The following is a 19034-nucleotide window of genomic DNA, read 5'->3' on the forward strand; positions in this document are numbered from 1 at the left end:
GTTGTCTATTTCCTTACGTTTTGCTTCATTCCATTACCTTTTTTAATGACAGCAGAGGCTGAAAGCCAGCCCAGCCAGGATTATGTGGACTCCCTGCAGCAGCTGAAGGAGGTGCTGAGTGAGCTGGAGTGCAAACATCAATCCATTCTCTGTGAATTGAGTGAACCCAGTAAGGTTGAGATGGCCTTGCAGCAGGCAAAGGTAACTCTTAACCTTCATGCTGAGGCAAGAAAGTTGCTTATTGCGCTACTGTCATCCTCCTTTCTCCTGCCTTGTTTTCAGTGACATAACAGAAGTTCTGCAGAGAGTGGTCTGTGGAAGTTGCTTTCTGAAGGCTGAGTCATCACATGCTGCTGAAAGATGTCTGGGCAAGGGTTGGGTGTCTTTGAGCCTGTAGAGTTCACAACTGCTATTGCTGCCTGTGCCAGGAGACAGGACTGAGAGCTAAGGCTTATTGGAAAGAGGAGATTCTGAGGGATCATCTCTCAAGTGCTGAACCTCAGACTACCTCAGTGACCTCCCCAGTCATTCTTGTGCTGAGGAGCTCTAAAATAGATGTCAGGGCCCTGAGAGCATCCCACTCCCAGGAATTTGTTTGGAGCAGGTTGGTAACCTGATTCAAGGTCTGCTCCTTGACTGCTGAGCACAGTTGTGAGGAATGCCAGGAGGCAGGGTCTGCCTTGCCCTCCCTTGGGCTGTACCTGTCACCTGAGCACACTGCAGCTACCATACAGCCATGCCTGGCCTGCTTGTTTTTTTTGTCCTGGGGAGGTCATGTCTATGCCTTGTGCCAGTGCTCTTCCAGTGAGTTCTTTGGGAACCAGGGAATGCTCTCCCACATGGGTACTCTGCTCTGGGTACAGTTTCAACACTTCATTATAGCTGAAATACTAAAACCAGTAAGAGAAAGGTATACTGGAACCGCCAATGTTTACAGCTCAAATACTAAAATCAGAGAGAGAAAGGCATATGACAGGGAATGATGAGTTGATCAAAGAGCAGGTTACACTCACTCTGTCCAACTGACCAGCAAAACTCCTGACATGTGTAGATAGCAGGGCTGGCAGGCACTTTTCTCCTTAAGATAGGCATCCCCAGTGGGAACCACACTGTCACGGTGTTCGGTCTGGTGCTGCTCCACCCTAGCTCCCTGGGCTCTCGCTGGGGATGGGGTCACAATTCTGTGCTGTGTGGCCAGGACATCCCAGAAGGCTGAACAAAGGAGAACAGAGTGCCCAGGTGGCCAAGAGACCCTGTGGCATCCTGGCCTGCATCAGGAACAGTGTGGCCAGTGGGACAAGGGAGGTTATATTCTGCCCCTGTACTCAGCACTGCTCAGGCCACACCTTGAGTGCTGTGTCCAGTTCTGGGCTCCTCAATTCAAGAGAGATGCTGAGATACTGGAAGGTGTCCAGAGAAGGGCAACAAAACTGGTGAGCGGCCTGGAGCACAGCCCTGTGAGGAGAGGCTGAGGGAGCTGGGGGTGTGCAGCCTGCAGAAGAGGAGGCTCAGGGCAGAGCTCATTGCTGTCTACAGCTACCTGAAGGGACAATGTATCCAGGTCGGGGTTGGCCTCTTCTCCCAGGCACCCAGCAACAGAACAAGGGGACACAGTCTCAAGCTGTGCCAGGGGGAGGTCCAGGCTGGATGTTGTTAGGAAGTTGTTGTCAGAGAGAGTGATTGGCGTTGGAATGGGCTGCCCAGGGAGGTGGTGGAGTTGCTGTCCCTGGAGGTGTTGAAGCAAAGCCTGGCTGAGGCACTTAGTGCCATGGTCTGGTTGATTGTCTAGGGCTGGGTGCTAGGTTGGCCTGGATGATCTTGGAGGTCTCTTCTCACCTGATTGATTCTATGATTCCTTTGTTTTGGAATCTGTTCCACACCATCTTTCCCTACTGTTGGGGCAGCCACAGAGAGCAGGCCACCAGAAAGAAGGCAGAGCCAGAATGAGAGCTGAGCAGTGTGTGAGCAGGTGTCTTATCTATATTTTGACTCATTGTGTTTCTCAGCAGAAGAATGGCTGATATAGGGTGCATGTTGGTTTCTTTCTTCTCACAGCTAAGGATTTAATTTCTCTCAGTAAAATATTCCAATTAGTCTCAAACCAGCACAAACCCCCAAGCAAACTAAAAAACCCAACACCAAACTGTAGAGGGAATAAAAAAACTTAGATCCTAAGATGCCTACATTGCATTGCTGTTGTGTCTGCAGTGTTCTGTAGCCATCATTTTGCTAACTGGAGTGCCAGTGCAGCTCAGCACAGGAGAAATGTAGGTGCTTGGGTGTGTTTAGCTATATGGCTAAGCTTTATGGACCACTTGGTAATCTCTTCTAATGCAGCAGCAGAGCAGCTGAAGATTTTGCTGCTTGAAAGGCTGTTTGAATCCTCTGTGCTGCAGTAATTGGGCTCTTCACCAAATCTGTGCTCTGCACAACAAACCCATTCATCTCATTGCATCTAAGTCTGTACCTACTATATGGCTAATACTGAAACCAGACCTTTTTCTTTCTCTCCTTGTAGGCTGGTTGTGAGGCACTGGAAGCCCAGAAGCCCAGGCTGGATCAACTTGCTGAAGATACAAAGGCTTTTGAGAAACATGGTTCTTCTGTCACAAAAAAGACCTACACTCAAGAGTTCAAGCATGTACAGGGACACTGGGACAAGTTAAAGCTCAAGATTTCCAAAGATGTTAAACTACTGGAGGAAATTACATCCAAGCTGAGAATATTTGAGGTAAAATATATCTTGTTATAAAACTCAGTTATTTTAGAGCCTGTTCTTTTTCTGTGTTGTTGCAGGAGGTCCAGGTAATACTGACTGAAGAGTGAAATATTGATGGTCCCCTAGTCTGGCACTGACTGGAAACACATATGATGTGTTTGTATTAGGGTAACAGAGGACTTTTACCATGCCCAGGGTGTTATTCTATCTTACCCCTACAGGATGGGGGAGGAGTGGTCCTGCCTGGTGGAAAAGGACCTGGGGGTGTTGGTGGACTCCTGGCTGAACATGAGCTTGCAGTGTGCCCAGGTGGCCAAGAAGGCCAACAGCATCCTGACCTGTATAAAAAATGATTCTATGAAGTGTCAGACTGTTGAAGGGAAGAAACAAAAATGGAAAAGCAAACAATTGGAAAGTGTTGGAGAAAAGGAGGAGGGAAAAACAAAAGGAAGCAAATGCTAACCCTTGGAGAACTGATGGCTGTGTCCAGCTACACAAAGTGTTAGTTTGTTGTAATGTGTTTATTTTTTCCTAAGCCATCTTTTAAAAACCTGGCATTTCCCAAAACAGCATTCCCCACATTTAGATGTTTGGAAAAGAAACCATGTAAGCATTCCCATTTTAACAGTGAGCAGACAGGTGAATGGCATTTGACTGTTGTTACTGCAGATCATAGAATCAACCGGGTTGGAAGAGACCTCCAAGATCATCCAGTCCAACCTAGCACCCAGCCCTGGCCAATCAACCAGACCATGGCACTAAGTGCCTCAGCCAGGCTTTGCTTGAACACTGCTGCCTGCACCTGAAGTACCAAAACATCCCCAAACCACATAAGTATGCAAATGAGACTGTCCCATCTCAGCCACGAGGATGATCAGAGGGCAGCAGCAGCTCTCCTATGAGGACAGACTGAAAGAGTTGGGGCTGTTCAGTCTGGAGAAGAAGAGGCTCCCAGGTGACCTTCTTGTGGCCTTCCAGTATCTGAAGGGGGACAACAAAACACCTGGGGAGGGATTTTTAGGCTGTCAGGGAGTGACAGGACTGGGGGGAATGGAGCAAAGCTGGAGGTGGGGAGAGTCAGACTGGATGTGTTCAGCATGAGAGTGCTGAGAGCCTGGAATGGGTTGCCCAGGGAGGTGGTTGAGACCCCACTCCTGGAGGTGTTTAAGGCCAGGCTGGATGAGGCTCTGGGCAGCCTGCACTAGGGTAGGGTGTCTGTACCCATGGCAGGGGAGTTGGAACTAGCTGATCGTTGTGGTCCTTTCCAACCCTGACTGATTCTATGATCTTTAGGCTAAAGATGCAGTACTTCCAGGCATGGCAACTCCACCACCTCCCTGGGCAGCCCATTCCAATGCCAATCACTCTCTCTGACAACAACTTCCTCCTCACATCCAGCCCAGACCTCCCCCAGCACTACTTGAGACTGTGTCCCCTTCAGGTAGTTGTAGAGAGCAGTGAGGTCAGCCCTGAGCCTCCTCTTCTGCAGGCTAAAAATGGTGCTTAAAATGTCCTTGTTAGTCTGATGAGCAAGTCAATGGTAGGTCTGCCTGTGGGTTCTACTGTTCAGGTGGCCTGTTTGTGATGTGACAGAGGCTGCCCCAAGCTGAGAACACTAAGCTTCACTAATACCACACTAAGCTGGGTTAGTGATATGATCTGTGTTTTGCTGTGAGGTTATAATACTCAAGTGGCAGGAAAAGTAAACAGTGCTCATTTTATCAGATTTCCATCTTCTGTTTTATACTGTGTCTTGTATCATACCTCTAATAATTCATGGCTTGCTGTCTCTTTAATTATTCATTGCTCTCAGTTCTTTTAAAGCTGCTTCATAGCTGTATGTCATGAGTTTCTTTAGGAGTGAAGAAGCTAAAATTCAGCATACTTCATCTCTGTTCCTGCCTGTAATGAATTTTAGAAACTGACCCAGTGTTTTAGTCCATGTCTGAGAATTGTGAACTCTTGTGCATCAGCAACCTACAGTGAATGTTTCATGGAATCATACAATGGTTTAGGTTGGAAGGGACCTCAGGGATCATCCAGTTCCAACCCCCTGCCATAGGGACACCTCCCACTAGAACAGGTTGCTCAAGGACTCATCCAACCTGGCCCTGAACACCTCCATGGAGGGAGCAGCCACAGCCTCTCTGGGCAACCTGTGCCAGTGTCTCACCACCCTCACTGGAAAGAACTTCTTATAATCTGGTTCAAATCTCCCCTTTTCAAGTCTAAACCCATTATCCCTTGTGCTGTCATTACAAGACCTTGTCAATAGTCCCTCCCCAGCCTTCCTGCAGGTCCCCTTCAGATACTGTAAGGCCACTATAAGGTCTCCTGGAAGCCTTCTCTTCTCTAGGCTGAAGAGCCCCAACTTTTGTAGCCTGTCTTCATAGCAGAGCTGCTGCAGCCCTCTGAGCATCTTTGTGGCCTCCTCTGGACTGGTTCCAACAGTTCCATGTCCTTGTTGTGTTGAGGCTCCAGAACTGCACACAGGACTCCAGGTGAGGTCTGCCGAGAGCAGAGCCAAGGGGCAGAATCCCCTCCCTTGCCCTGCTGCCCACACTGCTGTTGCAGCCCAGCACAGGGTTGCTGTCTGGGCTGCACTCACACTGCAGGCTCCTGTTGAGCTTTGCATCAGCCCAGACCCCCAGGGGCCTGTTCCTCAGGGCTGCTCTCAGCCATTCCCCATGTGTCCAGTTCTGGGCCCCTCAATTCAAGAAGGATGTTGAGGTGCTGGAACATGTCCAGAGAAGGGCAACAAAGCTGGTGAGGGGCCTGGAGCACAAATCCTATGAGGAGAGGCTGAGGGAGCTGGGCCTGTTTAGCCTGGAGAAGAGGAGGCTCAGGGGTGATCTTATTACTGTCTACAACTACCTGAAGGGACATTGTAGCCAGGTGGGGGTGGCCTCTTCTCCCAGGTAACCAGCAATAGAACAAGGGGACACAGTCTCAAGTTGTGCCAGGGTAGGTATAGGCTGGATGTTAGGAGGAAGCTGTTGTCAGAGAGAGTGATTGGCATTGGAATGGGCTGCCCAGGGAGGTGGTGGAGGCACCGTCCCTGGGGGTCTTCAAGCAAAGCCTGGCTGAGGCACTTAGTGCCATGGTCTGGTTGACTGGTTAGGGCTGGGTGCTAGGTTGGACTGGATGATCTTGGAGGTCTCTTCCAACCTGGTTGATTCTATGATTCTATGATTCTATTTACTGCACAGTGCAGCTTCACTTTTTTGAAGACTCCTGTAGCTTTGGCTTGTAATTCAGCAAGTTATTTAAATGCCTGCCTGCCTTGGTGAGCAATCTTTTTCATTCCCTTCAGCCACTTACAGCAGTAAGTAAGCAAGCTAAATGAGAGATGTGCTGAGATGCCTTGTCAGATGGCAGCCTTTATACATATGTATTTTTTTTGCATTAAGCCATGGGACAGTTAAGCCTCCTGGGCTCTGTTTTCTGCAAATAATTTTGAGGCTAATCAGCTACAGGAAATGCCTTCAAAATGTAGCAGGAGTTAAGAAAATGTCATGGCTTTGACCTCTCATGGTAGCATTGGCTTAAAAATAAACATCATCTTAGTCTAATGAGTTGTCATTAGTGGGAAAAAAATGTGAGTTGGTTTCTTTTTTTTTTTGCTTTGGGTTTCTTTTCAGAAGCTGATGATCTTGAAAGAAGCTTGCAGAGTTTTAAGCTAAATCATAGAATCAACCAGGTTGGAAGAGACCTCCAAGATCATCCAGTCCAACTTAGCACCCAGCCCTATCCAGTCAACTAGACCATGGCACTAAGTGCCTCATCCAGTCTTTTCTTGAAGACTCCACCACCTCCCTGGGCAGCCCATTCCAATGCCAATCACTCTCTCTGTGAAGAACTTCCTTCTAACATCCAGCCTATACCTACCCTGGCACAACTTGAGACTGTGTCCCCTTGTTCTATTGCTGGTTGCCTGGGAGAAGAGGCCACCCCCCACCTGGCTGCAATGCCCCTTCAGGTAGTTGTAGACAGTAATAAGATCACCCCTGAGCCTCCTCTTCTCCAGGCTAAACAGGCCCAGCTCCTTCAACCTCTCCTCATAGGATTTGTGCTCCAGGCCCCTCACCAGCTTTGTTGCCCTTCTCTGGACGTGTTCCAGCACCTCAACATCTTTCTTGAATTGAGGGGCCCAGAACTGGACACAGTACTCAAGGTGTGAAATGAAATGTGTGCTTTCCTCTCTGGTGACATGGGGAATAGAAGGTGGAGCTGATGATCTTGAAGGAAACTTGCAGAGTTTTAAGCTAAATGAAATGTGTGCTTTCCTCTTTGACATGGGAACATAGAAGGTGAAGCTGATGGTCTTGAAGGAAGCTTGCAAAGTTTTAAGCTGAATGAAATGTGTGCTTTCCTCTTTGACATGGGAGCACAGAAGATGAAGCTGATGATCTTGAGGGGAGCTTGCAAAGTGTTAAGCTGAATGAGATGTGTGCTTTAATTTTTTGGCATGGGAACAAAGAAGGTGAAGCTGATGATCTTGAAGGAAGCTTGCAGAGTTTTACACTCAATGAAATGTGTGCTTTCCTCTCTGGTGACATGAGGAATAGAAGGTGGAGCTCTTGATCTTGAAGGAAGCTTGCAAAGTTTTAAGCTGGATGAAATGTGTGATTTACTCTCTGGTGACATGGGGAATTGAAAGGTGAAGCTGATGATCTTGAAGGGAGCTTGCAAAGGTTTAAGCCAAATTATATGTGTGCTTTCCTCTTTGACATGGGAACACAGAAGGTGAAGCTGATGGTCTTGAAGGAAGCTTGCAAAGTTTTAAGCTGAATGAAATGTGTGCTTTCCTCTCTGGTGACATGGGGAATAGAAGGTGGAGCTGATGATCTTGAAGGGAGCTTGCAGAGTTTTAAGCTGAATGAAATGTGTGCTTTCCTCTCTGGTGACATGGGGAATAGAAGGTGGAGCTGATGATCTTGAAGGGAGCTTGCAGAGTTTTAAGCTGAATGAAATGTGTGCTTTCCTCTCTGGTGACATGAGGAATAGAAGGTGAACTTTGACTCAGTTTCTCAGTAACAGTGATCTGTGATGGCAATTGTCAGAGTAAAAGGATGGCATTTATTAAACCTAACTGAACAGTCCAAAATACAGTCAGAAGTGTTGTTTTAAGAAGTGTGACTAGATTATTACAAAAAAGATAGCCACATAATTCAGCTGAACCAGAACAAGGGAAAACTCCTGCTCTGTTCAAAGGTTTTGACGTTTTTTGCCCCAACCTGTAACAGTAACTGAGAACATGCACAACTGTGTGGGAAGTAGATGTCCTTCTTGTCTCCTTTCCCACCTACCTCATTACAGAGTGTCAGGCAATTGCTAAATATTAGGTCAAGTAATTCTGAAATGGTTAAGGGAGGTTATTCTGCCCCTGTACTCAGCACTGGTCAGACCACACCTTGAGTGCTGTGTCCAGTTCTGGGCTCCGCAATTCCAGAGAGATGTTGAGGTACTGGAGCTTGTCCAGAGAAGGGTGATGAAGCTGGTGAGGGGCCTGGAGCACAGCCCTGTGAGGAGAGGCTGAGGGAGCTGGGGGTGTGCAGCCTGCAGAAGAGGAGGCTCAGGGCAGAGCTCATTGCTGTCTGCAGCTACCTGAAGGGAGGCTGTAGCCAGGTGGGGTTGGTCTCTTCTGCCAGGCAAGCAGCAACAGAACAAGGGGACACAGTCTCAAGTTGTGCCAGGGGAGGTCTAGGCTGGATGTGAGGAGGAAGTTGTTGGCAGAGAGAGTGATTGGCATTGGAATGGGCTGCCCAGGGAGGTGGTGGAGTTGCTGTCCCTGGAGGTGTTGAAGCAAAGCCTGGATGGGGCACTTAGTGCCATGGTCTGGTTGGCTGGATAGGGCTGGGTGCTAGGTTGGATTGGATGATGTTGGAGGTCTCTTCCAACCTGGTTGTTTCTATCATTCTATGATTCTATGTGTAACAGAGACTGGAACATACTGTTCTGCCTTCCAGGATGGAGGGCCTCCCATAGGGGGTGATGTATTTTTGCACTGTGAAGAAGCCCCAGAGAAGGTGCCTACTTTTGATCAAGGAGCCAGATGATTTTTTCCCCAGTAGTTAGCCTAATCCTCTGTAGTGTTTTCATTTTAAATCTATATTACTCTGCAGATGAACAGCTTCATACCTGTCCAGTGTGTTTAGCATTACTCCTTCCTCTTTTTCCCAAATAACCCTAACCTTCTCTTTTCCTTGGAGTGCAATATGACTTTTGAGTGAGTGTGGTGGAAGAAATTGTTTGCATGGTGAGAAAAATGGTGCTCCCTTCCTGTAATTCTTGAAGCCATGCTTGCCTCCTTACTTTATCCTGTATTTATGAGATAGCTTGGAGCAGCACAGTGTCAACTGAACCACCTATGGCATGGGTGGAAGAATACTGTTGTTGAGACCTTAATTTTCTTACAAGCTTGAGAATGGAGAAGTTTGGGGGGAAAAGTCTCACTGAACAACCAAACCCTGAAATTAAACCAAGAGTGGTGCCAGCAGCTTGTAGACCATAGAATCAACCAGGTTGGATGAGACTTCCAATCTTATCCAGTCCAACCTAGCACCCAGCCCTTAGACAATCAACCAGACCATGGCACTAAGTGCCTCAGCCAGTCTGCTCCTGAACACCCCCAGGGACAGTGCCTCCACCACCTCCCTGGGCAGCCCATTCCAATGCCAATCACTCTCTCTGCCAACAACTTTCTCCTAACATCCAGCCTAGACCTCCCCTGGCACAACTTGAGACTGTGTCCCCTTCTTCTGTTGCTGCTTGCCTGGCAGAAGAGCCCAACCCCACCTGGCTACAGCCTCCCTGCAGGTAGTTGTAGCCAGCAATGAGCTCTGCCCTGAGCCTCCTCTTCTGCAGGCTGCACAACTCAGTTCCAACCTGGTTGATTCTATGATTCTACACTGCTACAAGCTGAAATTTGACAGCAATGTGTTCTTCGTTGTGGCATTGTAACAACTCTTCATTACTTATGTTTGGTTTAGACTGATTCAAAAGTTGTTCAGAAGTGGATGGATGGTGTGAAAGACTTCTTAATGACGGAAAAGACTCTTCAAGTAGATGCTGAAGGACTTCAAAGACAACTGGACCAATGCACAGTGAGCTTTGTTCTTTTAACGATCTTTATTTTAAACTAAGCAATGGTTAACATCTCTTCCTTTGTATTTTGTTTGCATTAGTGACTGTTGTCTGTCACCTATTCTATAAAGCTTGCCAGAAAAGTGCTCTTGTCTCTTTTTCAGGGCACAATTTAATTGGTTCCTTGTGTGTAACCATAACACTTTGTACATTTCAAAGGTCTTCATATTTGCAAATGCTCAAGTGCATAGCTGACATTGTGATTCTGTGGTCTTGCAGAGAAAACAGAAACATTCAGGTTGGAGAAGATCACCAACCCTAATCGACGACGGTCACCCCTAAATCATATCTCCAAGCATCTTTAAACACATCCAGGGTTGGTGAATCAGCTACCTCCCTGAGCAGCCCATTCCAATACTTAACCATTCTTTCCATGAAAAAATATTTCCTGATCTCCAGTCTAAACCTGCCCAGCTGCAGCTTAATGCCATTCCCTAGTGATAGATTTTACTGAATGTTGTGATTAGGTAAGCACAAAATTATTCTTCCCTTGTACTCAGCACTGGTCAGGCCACACCTTGAGTGCTGTGTCCAGTTCTGGGCTCCTCAGTTCGAGAGAGATGTTGAGATACTGGAAGGTGTCCAGAGAAGGGCAGCAAGGCTGGTGAGGGGCCTGGAGCACAGCCCTGTGAGGAGAGGCTGAGGGAGCTGGGGGTGTGCAGCCTGCAGAAGAGGAGGCTCAGGGCAGACCTCATTGCTGTCTACAACCACCTGAAGGGAGGCTGTAGCCAGTTGGGGTTGGTCTCTTCTGCCAGGCAAGCAGCAACAGAAGAAGGGGACACAGTCTCAAGTTGTGGCAGGGGAGGTCTAGGCTGGATGTTAGGAGGAAGTTGTTTGCAGAGAGAGTGATTGGCATTGGAATGGGCTGCCCAGGGAGGTGGTGGAGTCACCATCCCTGGAGGTGTTGAAGCAAAGCCTGGCTGAGGCACTTAGTGCCATGGTTTGGTTGACTGGCTAGGGCTGGGTGCTAGGTTGGACTGGCTGATCTTGGAGGTCTCTTCCAACCTGGTTGGTTCTGTAATTCTAGTTGGGTGAAAAGTGCTTTCTGTATTTCACACCCAAGGGCAATAAAAATAATGACCAAATTACTGACAGACTCTTAGGTTTAGGAATTACATGTGCCTTACAAGTAAGATTCCTTTCTAGGTGGAGGCACATAATGTTCACAAACAGGTTTAGGTAATCTTGTAGTAAGTAGTTTAAGTGAACCTTCAAATGTTTGTTTTTGGGAGAGGAATGGGTGTCAGAGATAATGCCATAAACATGGGGGTGTTCAGTGCATGTAATCTTCAAGCTTGCATTGTTCTGGTGCTGATGTTTGTGATGTGAGATTTGTTGTGCTGTGTATTGCAAGCAGTGCTTTGGAGTTTTTGGTTAGTGTTTCTGATGTTCTGGGCACCTGAAGAGTTGCTTTAAAGAGAATGCTAAAGGAGAGAACACAAGGCACGGGGGCAGAGCCAGGGACACTTTTAGCCCCAGCGTCACACGCTGCAAGGACTCAGAGTTTCAAACCTCTGAGCATCCAGTGCTAAACCTCCTCCAAACCCTGCTCTGGTCTGACACCAGTCTTCAGACTGGGCACTGGGGTCCTGGCCACTGGTACTGGCACCCTGGTGCTGGGGAGGGGTGAGGCTGGTGGGGAAAGCCTTACCCATTCCTTGGCTGCCTGGATTCAGTTTGCTCCTCGGGAGGTGCTGAGCCTGCTGGTGACCCTGGCAGGTGGCAGTAGCTTGCAGGGCATCATCCCCAGGGGTGACATCTGCAGTGGCTCTGGGGGCTGGATGACCTTGCCCCGAAGTGAGGGGCTGGAGCCCTGCACCTAGCAGAAGGCTGCTGGGTGCTGGATTGGCAGGGTGCCTCCTGCACCCCACATCTCCCTTATTGTGTCCTGGCTGGGCTAGGGGGAGGCTAAACAAGCAGGGAAGGAGGGGAGAGGAGGAGAGCTGGGGTCCAGGGGGTCCTGCAGAAGGAGGAGGAGTAGGCATCAACCTGCTTTCACTTTAGAGTTTCTCTGAAGTAATTACCAGCTGCAAAATGCTTGCTATGTTAGCAGTTTCTGTGATGTCATGTCAAAGGGCAATGCTGATGTTCTCTGCTTTGTCCCCAGATGTTTGCCAATGAAATGGAGACAGTCGAACGGTCGTTGAAAGAGATGAAGGAAATAGAGCCTGCTTTCAGAGCTCAGCCTATTGCAAGCATAAATCCTTGGGCCAAGTCTAGGCTGGTAGACTGCCAGACCCAGTGGGAGAAACTGAGCAAACAGGTGAGTTCCCATGCATTGTTACTGCAGCTGCGTGGTTCTGTGGCATTGGGAGGATGATGGAGAGGTGAAGCAGAGAATCCGTGGCATGAGCATGCTCTACTTGTTCCACTGTCAGTGTCTGAAATCTAACTTGGCCCAGTGAAGCCTTCAGAAGTGCCAAAACACTGGGGGATAGCTGTGCAGCAGTAGTTTTGTTTGAAGGCCTGCACTTCTTGGTACCTGAGTGGAACAAGCACAGTGAGCTCTAATTGTTGGGTTTTGCTGCATGCTGCCGTTTCTCAGCTGTGTGGAAGGGAAGGAACTCTGGCCCTTTTGTCTTGTTGTTCCTGAAATCTGGAATATTCTGGCCCTGTGCAATTTTTCCCTGTTTCCAAGCAGCTTTAAAAAATAAATGGCTATAAATAGACCCCCACTTAAGTCAGATGTATTTGGCTGCTTCTTTTGGGTGAAGCTTTCTGCGCTCTGTAGAAGCATTGATGTAATTGCAAAGCCTGGCAAGGACCTGTGTTGCAGAATCTTGCTGTTGATACAGAGTTGAGATGGCCTGTGTAAAGAAGTGAGTCCTGAAGGCTGCTTTTGTGCTCTGTAGAAAGATATATCTACTGCATGAAAGCTGTGAGCAGAAGAGGTTTCATTTTCTCATCTGACATAGAATCATAGAATCAACCAGGTTGGAAGAGACCTCCAAGATCATCCAGTCCAACCTAGCACCCAGCCCTAGCCAGTCAACCAGACCATGGCACTAAGTGCCTCAGCCAGGCTTTGCTTGAAGACCCCCAGGGACGGTGCCTCCACCACCTCCCTGGGCAGCCCATTCCAATGCCAATCACTCTCTCTGTGAAGAACTTCTTCCTAACATCCAGCCTAGACCTGCCCTGGCACAACTTGAGACTGTGTCCCCTTGTTCTATTGCTGGTTGCCTGGGAGAAGAGGCCACCCCCCACCTGGCTACAATGCCCCTTCAGGTAGTTGTAGACAGCAATAAGGTCACCCCTGAGCCTCCTCTTCTCCAGGCTGCACACCCCCAGCTCCCTCAGCCTCTCCTCATAGGATTTGTGCTCCAGGCCCCTCACCAGCTTTGTTGCCCTTCTCTGGACATGTTCCAGCACCTCAACATCTCTCTTGAATCGAGGGGCCCAGAACTGGACACAGCACTCAAGGTGTGGCAGGAAAAAAAAAAGTTATTCTTTCTTCCTTCCCTCACCTCCACATTTTGTTGAGCTGCTAGAAGGGGATCATGAGTTCATGTGTGTAAAAGTAAAGTTTTTTGTTAGCTGAAGATCTGAAGATGTTGTGGCAGTAAAATATTTCACCAAATACTTGTGTGATTTCATGTGTACAAGGACATTGAAGTAACAAAACTCCTCTTTCCTTCTCTGTCTTGGATTCTAGCTCATTAGTCAGAAAAATCGCCTGTCTGAAAGCCAGGAAAAGGCTGTAAATCTGAAGAAGGATTTGGCAGAGATGCAAGAATGGATGACCCAAGCTGAAGAAGAATACTTGGAGAAAGATTTTGAATACAAGTCCCCTGAAGAGCTAGAGAATGCAGTAGAGGAAATGAAGGTCAGAAATACGGGGTCACTGTAGAGCTCTGATTAAAGAGAAACAAAACTTCCTGGCTTTGGGAACTGACCTTTCCTGGGATTATTATCTGTGTGGAAAGGAGCTCAGGTCATGACAAGATTTGTGGTGGTTTTTAGGTTTGCTTTGTGGATTTGTTTTTCTTTTAAAGCACAAACTGTGAAAGCAGATGTACTGATGGCCATAAGGGGTAGGGAGTTAGAGTCATAGAATAGAATCATAGAATGAGTCAGAGCTGGAAGGGACCACAAGGATCATCCAGTTCCAACCCCCCTGCCATAGGCAGGGATACCCTACCCTAGAGCAGGCTGCCCACAGCCTCAGCCAGCCTGTAGTTCATCATGAATAGCATCTTGACCAGCTTTTGAGTCAGGCTTGCTATGTGTAGTGTGTTAAACACTGAAAACATGGAAACTTATTTCAGGAGATGAAAATGAGAGAAACAATGAGATATGGTTTAGGGGTGAGCTTTATAGAGTAGGGTTAATGGTTGGACTTGGTCATCCCAAAGGTCTTTCCCAACCTGAATGATCATAGAGTCATAGAATCAACCAGGTTGGAAGGGACCTCCAAGATCATCCAGTCCAACCTAGCACCCAGCCCTAGCCAATCAACCAGACCATGGCACTAAGAGCCTCAGCCAGGCTTTGCTCCAGGGACAGCAACTCCTGGGCAGCCCATTCCAATGCCACTCACTCTCTCTGGCAACAGCTTCCTCCTAACATCCAGCCTAGACCTCCCCTGGCACAACTTGAGACTGTGTCCCCTTCTTCTGTTGCTGCTTGCCTGGCAGAAGAGACCAACCCCACCTGGCTACTGCCTCCCTTCAGGGAGTTGTAGACAGCAATGAGCTCTGCCCTGAGCCTCCTCTTCTGCAGGCTGCACACCCCCAGCTCCCTCAGCCTCTCCTCACAGGGCTGTGCTCCAGGCCCCTCATCAGCTTTGTTACCCTTCTCTGGACATGTTCCAGTACCTCATCATCTCTCTTGAATTGAGGAGCCCAGAACTGGACACAGCACTGAAGGAGTGGCCTGACCAGTGCTGAGCACAGGGGCAGAATAACCTCCCTTGTCCTACTGGCCACACTGCTCCTGATCCAGGCCAGGATTCTGCAATTCTATGAAATCAGCAGTTACAAAAACATCTTCCTTCAGCTTCAAACTGTTTGGCTTCAGTTTCTTGGCCTCTAGATACAGTAACTTCGTATTTAGCCAAGCAGTCTAAAGTTGTCCTAATAAAGGCTATCTTGTGTTCCTCATCTGTTGCAAACAGTCTTGCTGGTCAATGCTTCTCTCATTTTGGGACTAGTAGCCAAAAAAAACGAAGAGGAAGGGAGCTATTTTTGTCTCATTTATAAATGGCCAGTTCCTTAGATGTGTGCACAGAGTGCACAGTAATTCTTTCTGCTTTTTAATCTGTGAGTACAGGCATATCTTCACAGGTGTTTTGACCTGTATGCCTGTGATTAAACGAGGATCCACTGCACTGTTTTGAATGGAACAGAACAATTTTGTTCTCCCTGTGCTAGTTTGAGCCTAGCTGGGATATTTTGGTGAGAGGAATTAGATGCCAGGCTGTGAAAAGGAAACAGTGGTGATGTCTGCTGCACTCATAGGCTTGCTGAGATGGATATAAACAAGAACACAAACATAGATAACAGAGTTTGCTCTCTGGCTTTGGGGCTGCACTTCTCTCTCTCTAACTTACTAATCCTCCTGCTTCCTAACCCATCCTTGCTGACTCTCCAAACTAACCTTGCACATAAGCAAAGTCTGGGGTAAGGCAGAGGGGTGGAAGGAGGGTAGAAGGGTGGTTGGGAGCCCCTCCTGGGGACTCTGGTTTCTGGGAGGGCTGTTGTGTTTCTGTATTACCTTTTTATCTTGTCTGTTTCTGTCTCTAGCTGTATAGATTGTAAATACCTGCTTGGATATTGTGCTAAGCTGTGAATGTAGAGCTTCATTCTTTAATTTCCAGCTCAGCTGAGTCTAGTCTGGGTGATCTTTCTGAAGCGTGTGGGGGGCAGGTAACAACCAAAGCATCACACTCCCTTACAAGTGCTTTGACAAAGCTATGTGAAGTTATGAATTGTTCTTTTTGAAGAGACTTTGTGAAGCATTCTTTAATAAGTATTTTAATGTATTCATGTCCTTTGAGATGATTTAGGATTGCACAGCCTGCAGAACACAAACCTGAGAGACTTTGAGCACATTTACCTTTGTCAGATCTGTACTTCTAAATGTGGCAGATGTGTCCCTGAGCCATTAAGCTTTCTGGACCACTTGCATATCCTCTTTTCACTTGCAGTAAGGATATTATGGTGGGGCTATTTTTAGCACTGGGAAATGACATTCCTGTGTATTTGTCCAGGAGCATTTTTCCATAAGGTTTTGAAACATTTTTGAGCTTTCCTAATTCTACTCTGATTTGAAGAGGGTGAAACACCTGCTGAGATTTGAGGGAGTTGGTTTAGGATGAGGCTAGGTGGATTTCGATAGTCCTACCATAAAATGTTCATCCTATTTTCCATTCTTTGCCTTTCCTTTAACTGGCACTTCTTGGGGTTGCTTCAGCTGTAGAAGACGTAAGTGCAGCAGTGTTGCCATGTACTAAATCCTGCCACAAAGTGCAGTGTCTTAGCAGAGTTACTTCAACTTAGCAGGTCGAGGGAGGTGATTCTCCCCCTCTGCTCTGGTGAGACCCCACCTGGAGTACTGCAGCCAATTCTGGAGCCCCTGTTACAAGTGGGATGTGGAGATGCTGGAGTGTGTCCAGAGAAGGGCCATGAGGATACTCAGAGGGCTGGAGCAGCTCTGCTGTGAGCACAGACTGAAAGAGTTGGGGCTGTGCAGGCTGGAGCAGAGGAGGCTCCCAGGTGACCTTCTTGTGGCCTTCCAGGATCTGAAGGGGGCTACAGAAAAGCTGTTGAGGGACTTTTTTAGGCTGTGAGTGAGTGACAGGACTGGGGGAAATGGAGCAAAGCTGGAGATTGGTAGGGTTCAGGCTTGCCATGAGAAGGAAGTTGTTCAACATGAGAGTGGTGAGAGGCTGGACTGGGTTGCCCAGCGAGGCAGTTGAGGACCCATCCCTGGAGGTGTTTCAGGCCAGGCTGGCTGAGACTGTGGGCAGCCTACTCTAGGGTAGGGTGTCCCTGCCCATGGCAGGGGGGTTGGCACTTGATGATCCTTGTGGTCCCTTCCAAGCCTGACACATTCTATGGTTCTAACTTCCTAAACTGTCCTTGAAACCTGAAAAGAAAGATGATAAGTGAAAGTCTTTATTTCTGGAGCCTTCTAGTTATCTTAACAGTGACAGAATCAAGCTGGACTTTGTGATTTGCCTTCCAGCTATCCTGCTTCCTGAATTTTGGTTAGGGCAAAATTCAACAACTGCTCAGTTTTCTCAAGATCTTGATCTTGGGAGTTATCCTGTGCTTATTTAGTGTATTTATTACCAAGCTCCAAGTAGTGCAGATGTGTTGAAAGGTAACTTTTGGCTGTCTTTTTGCATGTTCTTCCAGTCCATCTAACAGCTGCAGTGTTGGGTGCAGCTGTTTGTCAGGTTCCAGCTTTGTAGTTGTTTGTATCCTGAGTAACTGTTGTCTTTTCTGGATCACTTTGGGGACATACTGAGTTTTGAGGCTCTTCTGTAAATTCACCCTGTGTTTTTTCTCCCAGCTCTGCTGGTTTCTTAACTAACCTCATTTCTCTTTTTCCTGCTTGGTTTCTCTTTCCCCTGTCTATATACAAGCTTATAAACAGGACTGAACTTGGGTATGTTTCTGCTGTTAGTCACAGATGGGTTTTTAATACACAAACTCCAAATGGTAAATCTGGCTGTGTGTTTAATAAAAGTTTCAGTGCTTACCAATAGTTCAACAAGGCCAAGTGCAGTGTCCTGCATCTGGGTTGGGGCAATCCCAAGCACAAATCCAGGCTGGGCAGGGACTGGATGGAAAGCAGGCCTGAGGAGAGGGACATGGGGGTGCTGGTGGATGAGAAGCTCAAGCGGAGCCAGCAGTGTGCACTTGCAGCCCAGAAAGCCAAGCAGAGCCTGGGCTGCATCAGGAGAAGTGTGGCCAGCAGGGCCAGGGAGGTGATTCTCCCTCTCTATTCTGCTCTGTTGAGACCCCACCTGGAGTACTGCAGCCAGTTCTGGAGGCCCCATTACAAAAGGGCTGTGGAGATGCTGGAGTGTGTCCAGAGCAGGGCCAGGAGGATGCTCAGAGGCTGCAGCAGCTCTGCTGTGAGGACAGACAGAAAGAGTTGGGGCTGTGCAGTCTGGAGAAGAGGAGGCTCTGAGGTGCCCTTCTTGTGGCCTTAAGGCCAGGCTGGCTGAGGCTGCGTGCAGCCTGCTCTAGGGTAGGGTGTCCCTGGGCATGGCAGGGGGGTTGGAACTGGCTGATCCTTGTGGTCCCTTCCAACCCTGACTGATTCTATGAATTTTTCAATGCTTATTAAACGCTGAAACTTAGTGCCATGGTCTGGTTGACTGGCTAGGGCTGGGGGATAGGTTGGACTGGATGATCTTGGAGGTCTCTTCCAACCTGGCTGATTCTATGATTCTAAACACTAAGCCCTAATTTCTCAATGCTTTCTAAGTTTTCAATGCTTACTAATACAACTTGAATTCCATGCCAGTTAGTGCCCTATTTTGTTGTGCTCAGAAACCAAGAGTACTCTGGCAGGAGTACTTCCAAGGTTAAACTGCTGATCTTAGGTTTGAGTGCAAAGCAGGCCATGTGGCAGTGCAGGGCTGATAGTGTTGTGTATTTCTTTGCACAGAGAGCAAAGGAGGATGTGCTGCAGAAGGAGGTGCGGGTGAAGATTCTAAAGGACAATATCAAGATGCTGGCTGCCAAAGTGCCCTCTAGCGGGCAGGACCTGGTGACTGAGTTGAACGTTGTGCTGGAGAACTACCAGCTCCTGTGCAATCGGATCCGGGGGAAATGCCATACCTTGGAGGTAAGAGTGGGTGCTTTCAGCACAGTGAAATAGAGGCAGGTGACATGAAGATTGTCCCCCTGGGATGGGGATACAGCCTCTGCTCACTGCTCCCTGGGATAGGACAAGGAGCAATGGGTGTAAGTTGCAGCACAGGAGGTTCCACCTCAACACAAGGGGGAACTTCTTTACTGTAAGGGTTCCAGAGCACTGGAACAGGCTCCACAGAGAGGTTGTGGAGTCTCCTTCTCTGGAGTCTTTCCAGGCCTGTCTGGATGTGTTCCTCTGTGATCTGTGTTAGATAGTATTGTCCTGCTCTGGCAGGGAGGTTGGACTCAATGATCTTGGGTCCCTTCCAACCCCTAAGATCCTGTGAGCCTGTGAA

The 19034-nt window shown here is 48.1% G+C and overlaps 1 protein-coding gene across 1 annotated transcript in view; it reads left to right on the plus strand.

Annotated features, from left to right (window-relative positions):
* The window catches only part of UTRN (utrophin), a 481902-nt gene that overhangs the window by 158255 nt on the left and 304613 nt on the right, over nt 1–19034 (plus strand). The window contains exons 22-27 of the mRNA XM_064158262.1: nt 56–201; nt 2519–2731; nt 9712–9825; nt 11973–12128; nt 13521–13691; nt 18491–18670. Coding sequence (XP_064014332.1) covers nt 56–201; nt 2519–2731; nt 9712–9825; nt 11973–12128; nt 13521–13691; nt 18491–18670 — 980 coding nt within the window. The remainder of the gene's footprint in view (nt 1–55; nt 202–2518; nt 2732–9711; nt 9826–11972; nt 12129–13520; nt 13692–18490; nt 18671–19034) is intronic.

This window comes from Pogoniulus pusillus, chromosome 18 (assembly GCF_015220805.1).
Source record: "Pogoniulus pusillus isolate bPogPus1 chromosome 18, bPogPus1.pri, whole genome shotgun sequence".
NCBI classification, from domain to species: Eukaryota; Metazoa; Chordata; class Aves; order Piciformes; family Lybiidae; genus Pogoniulus; species Pogoniulus pusillus.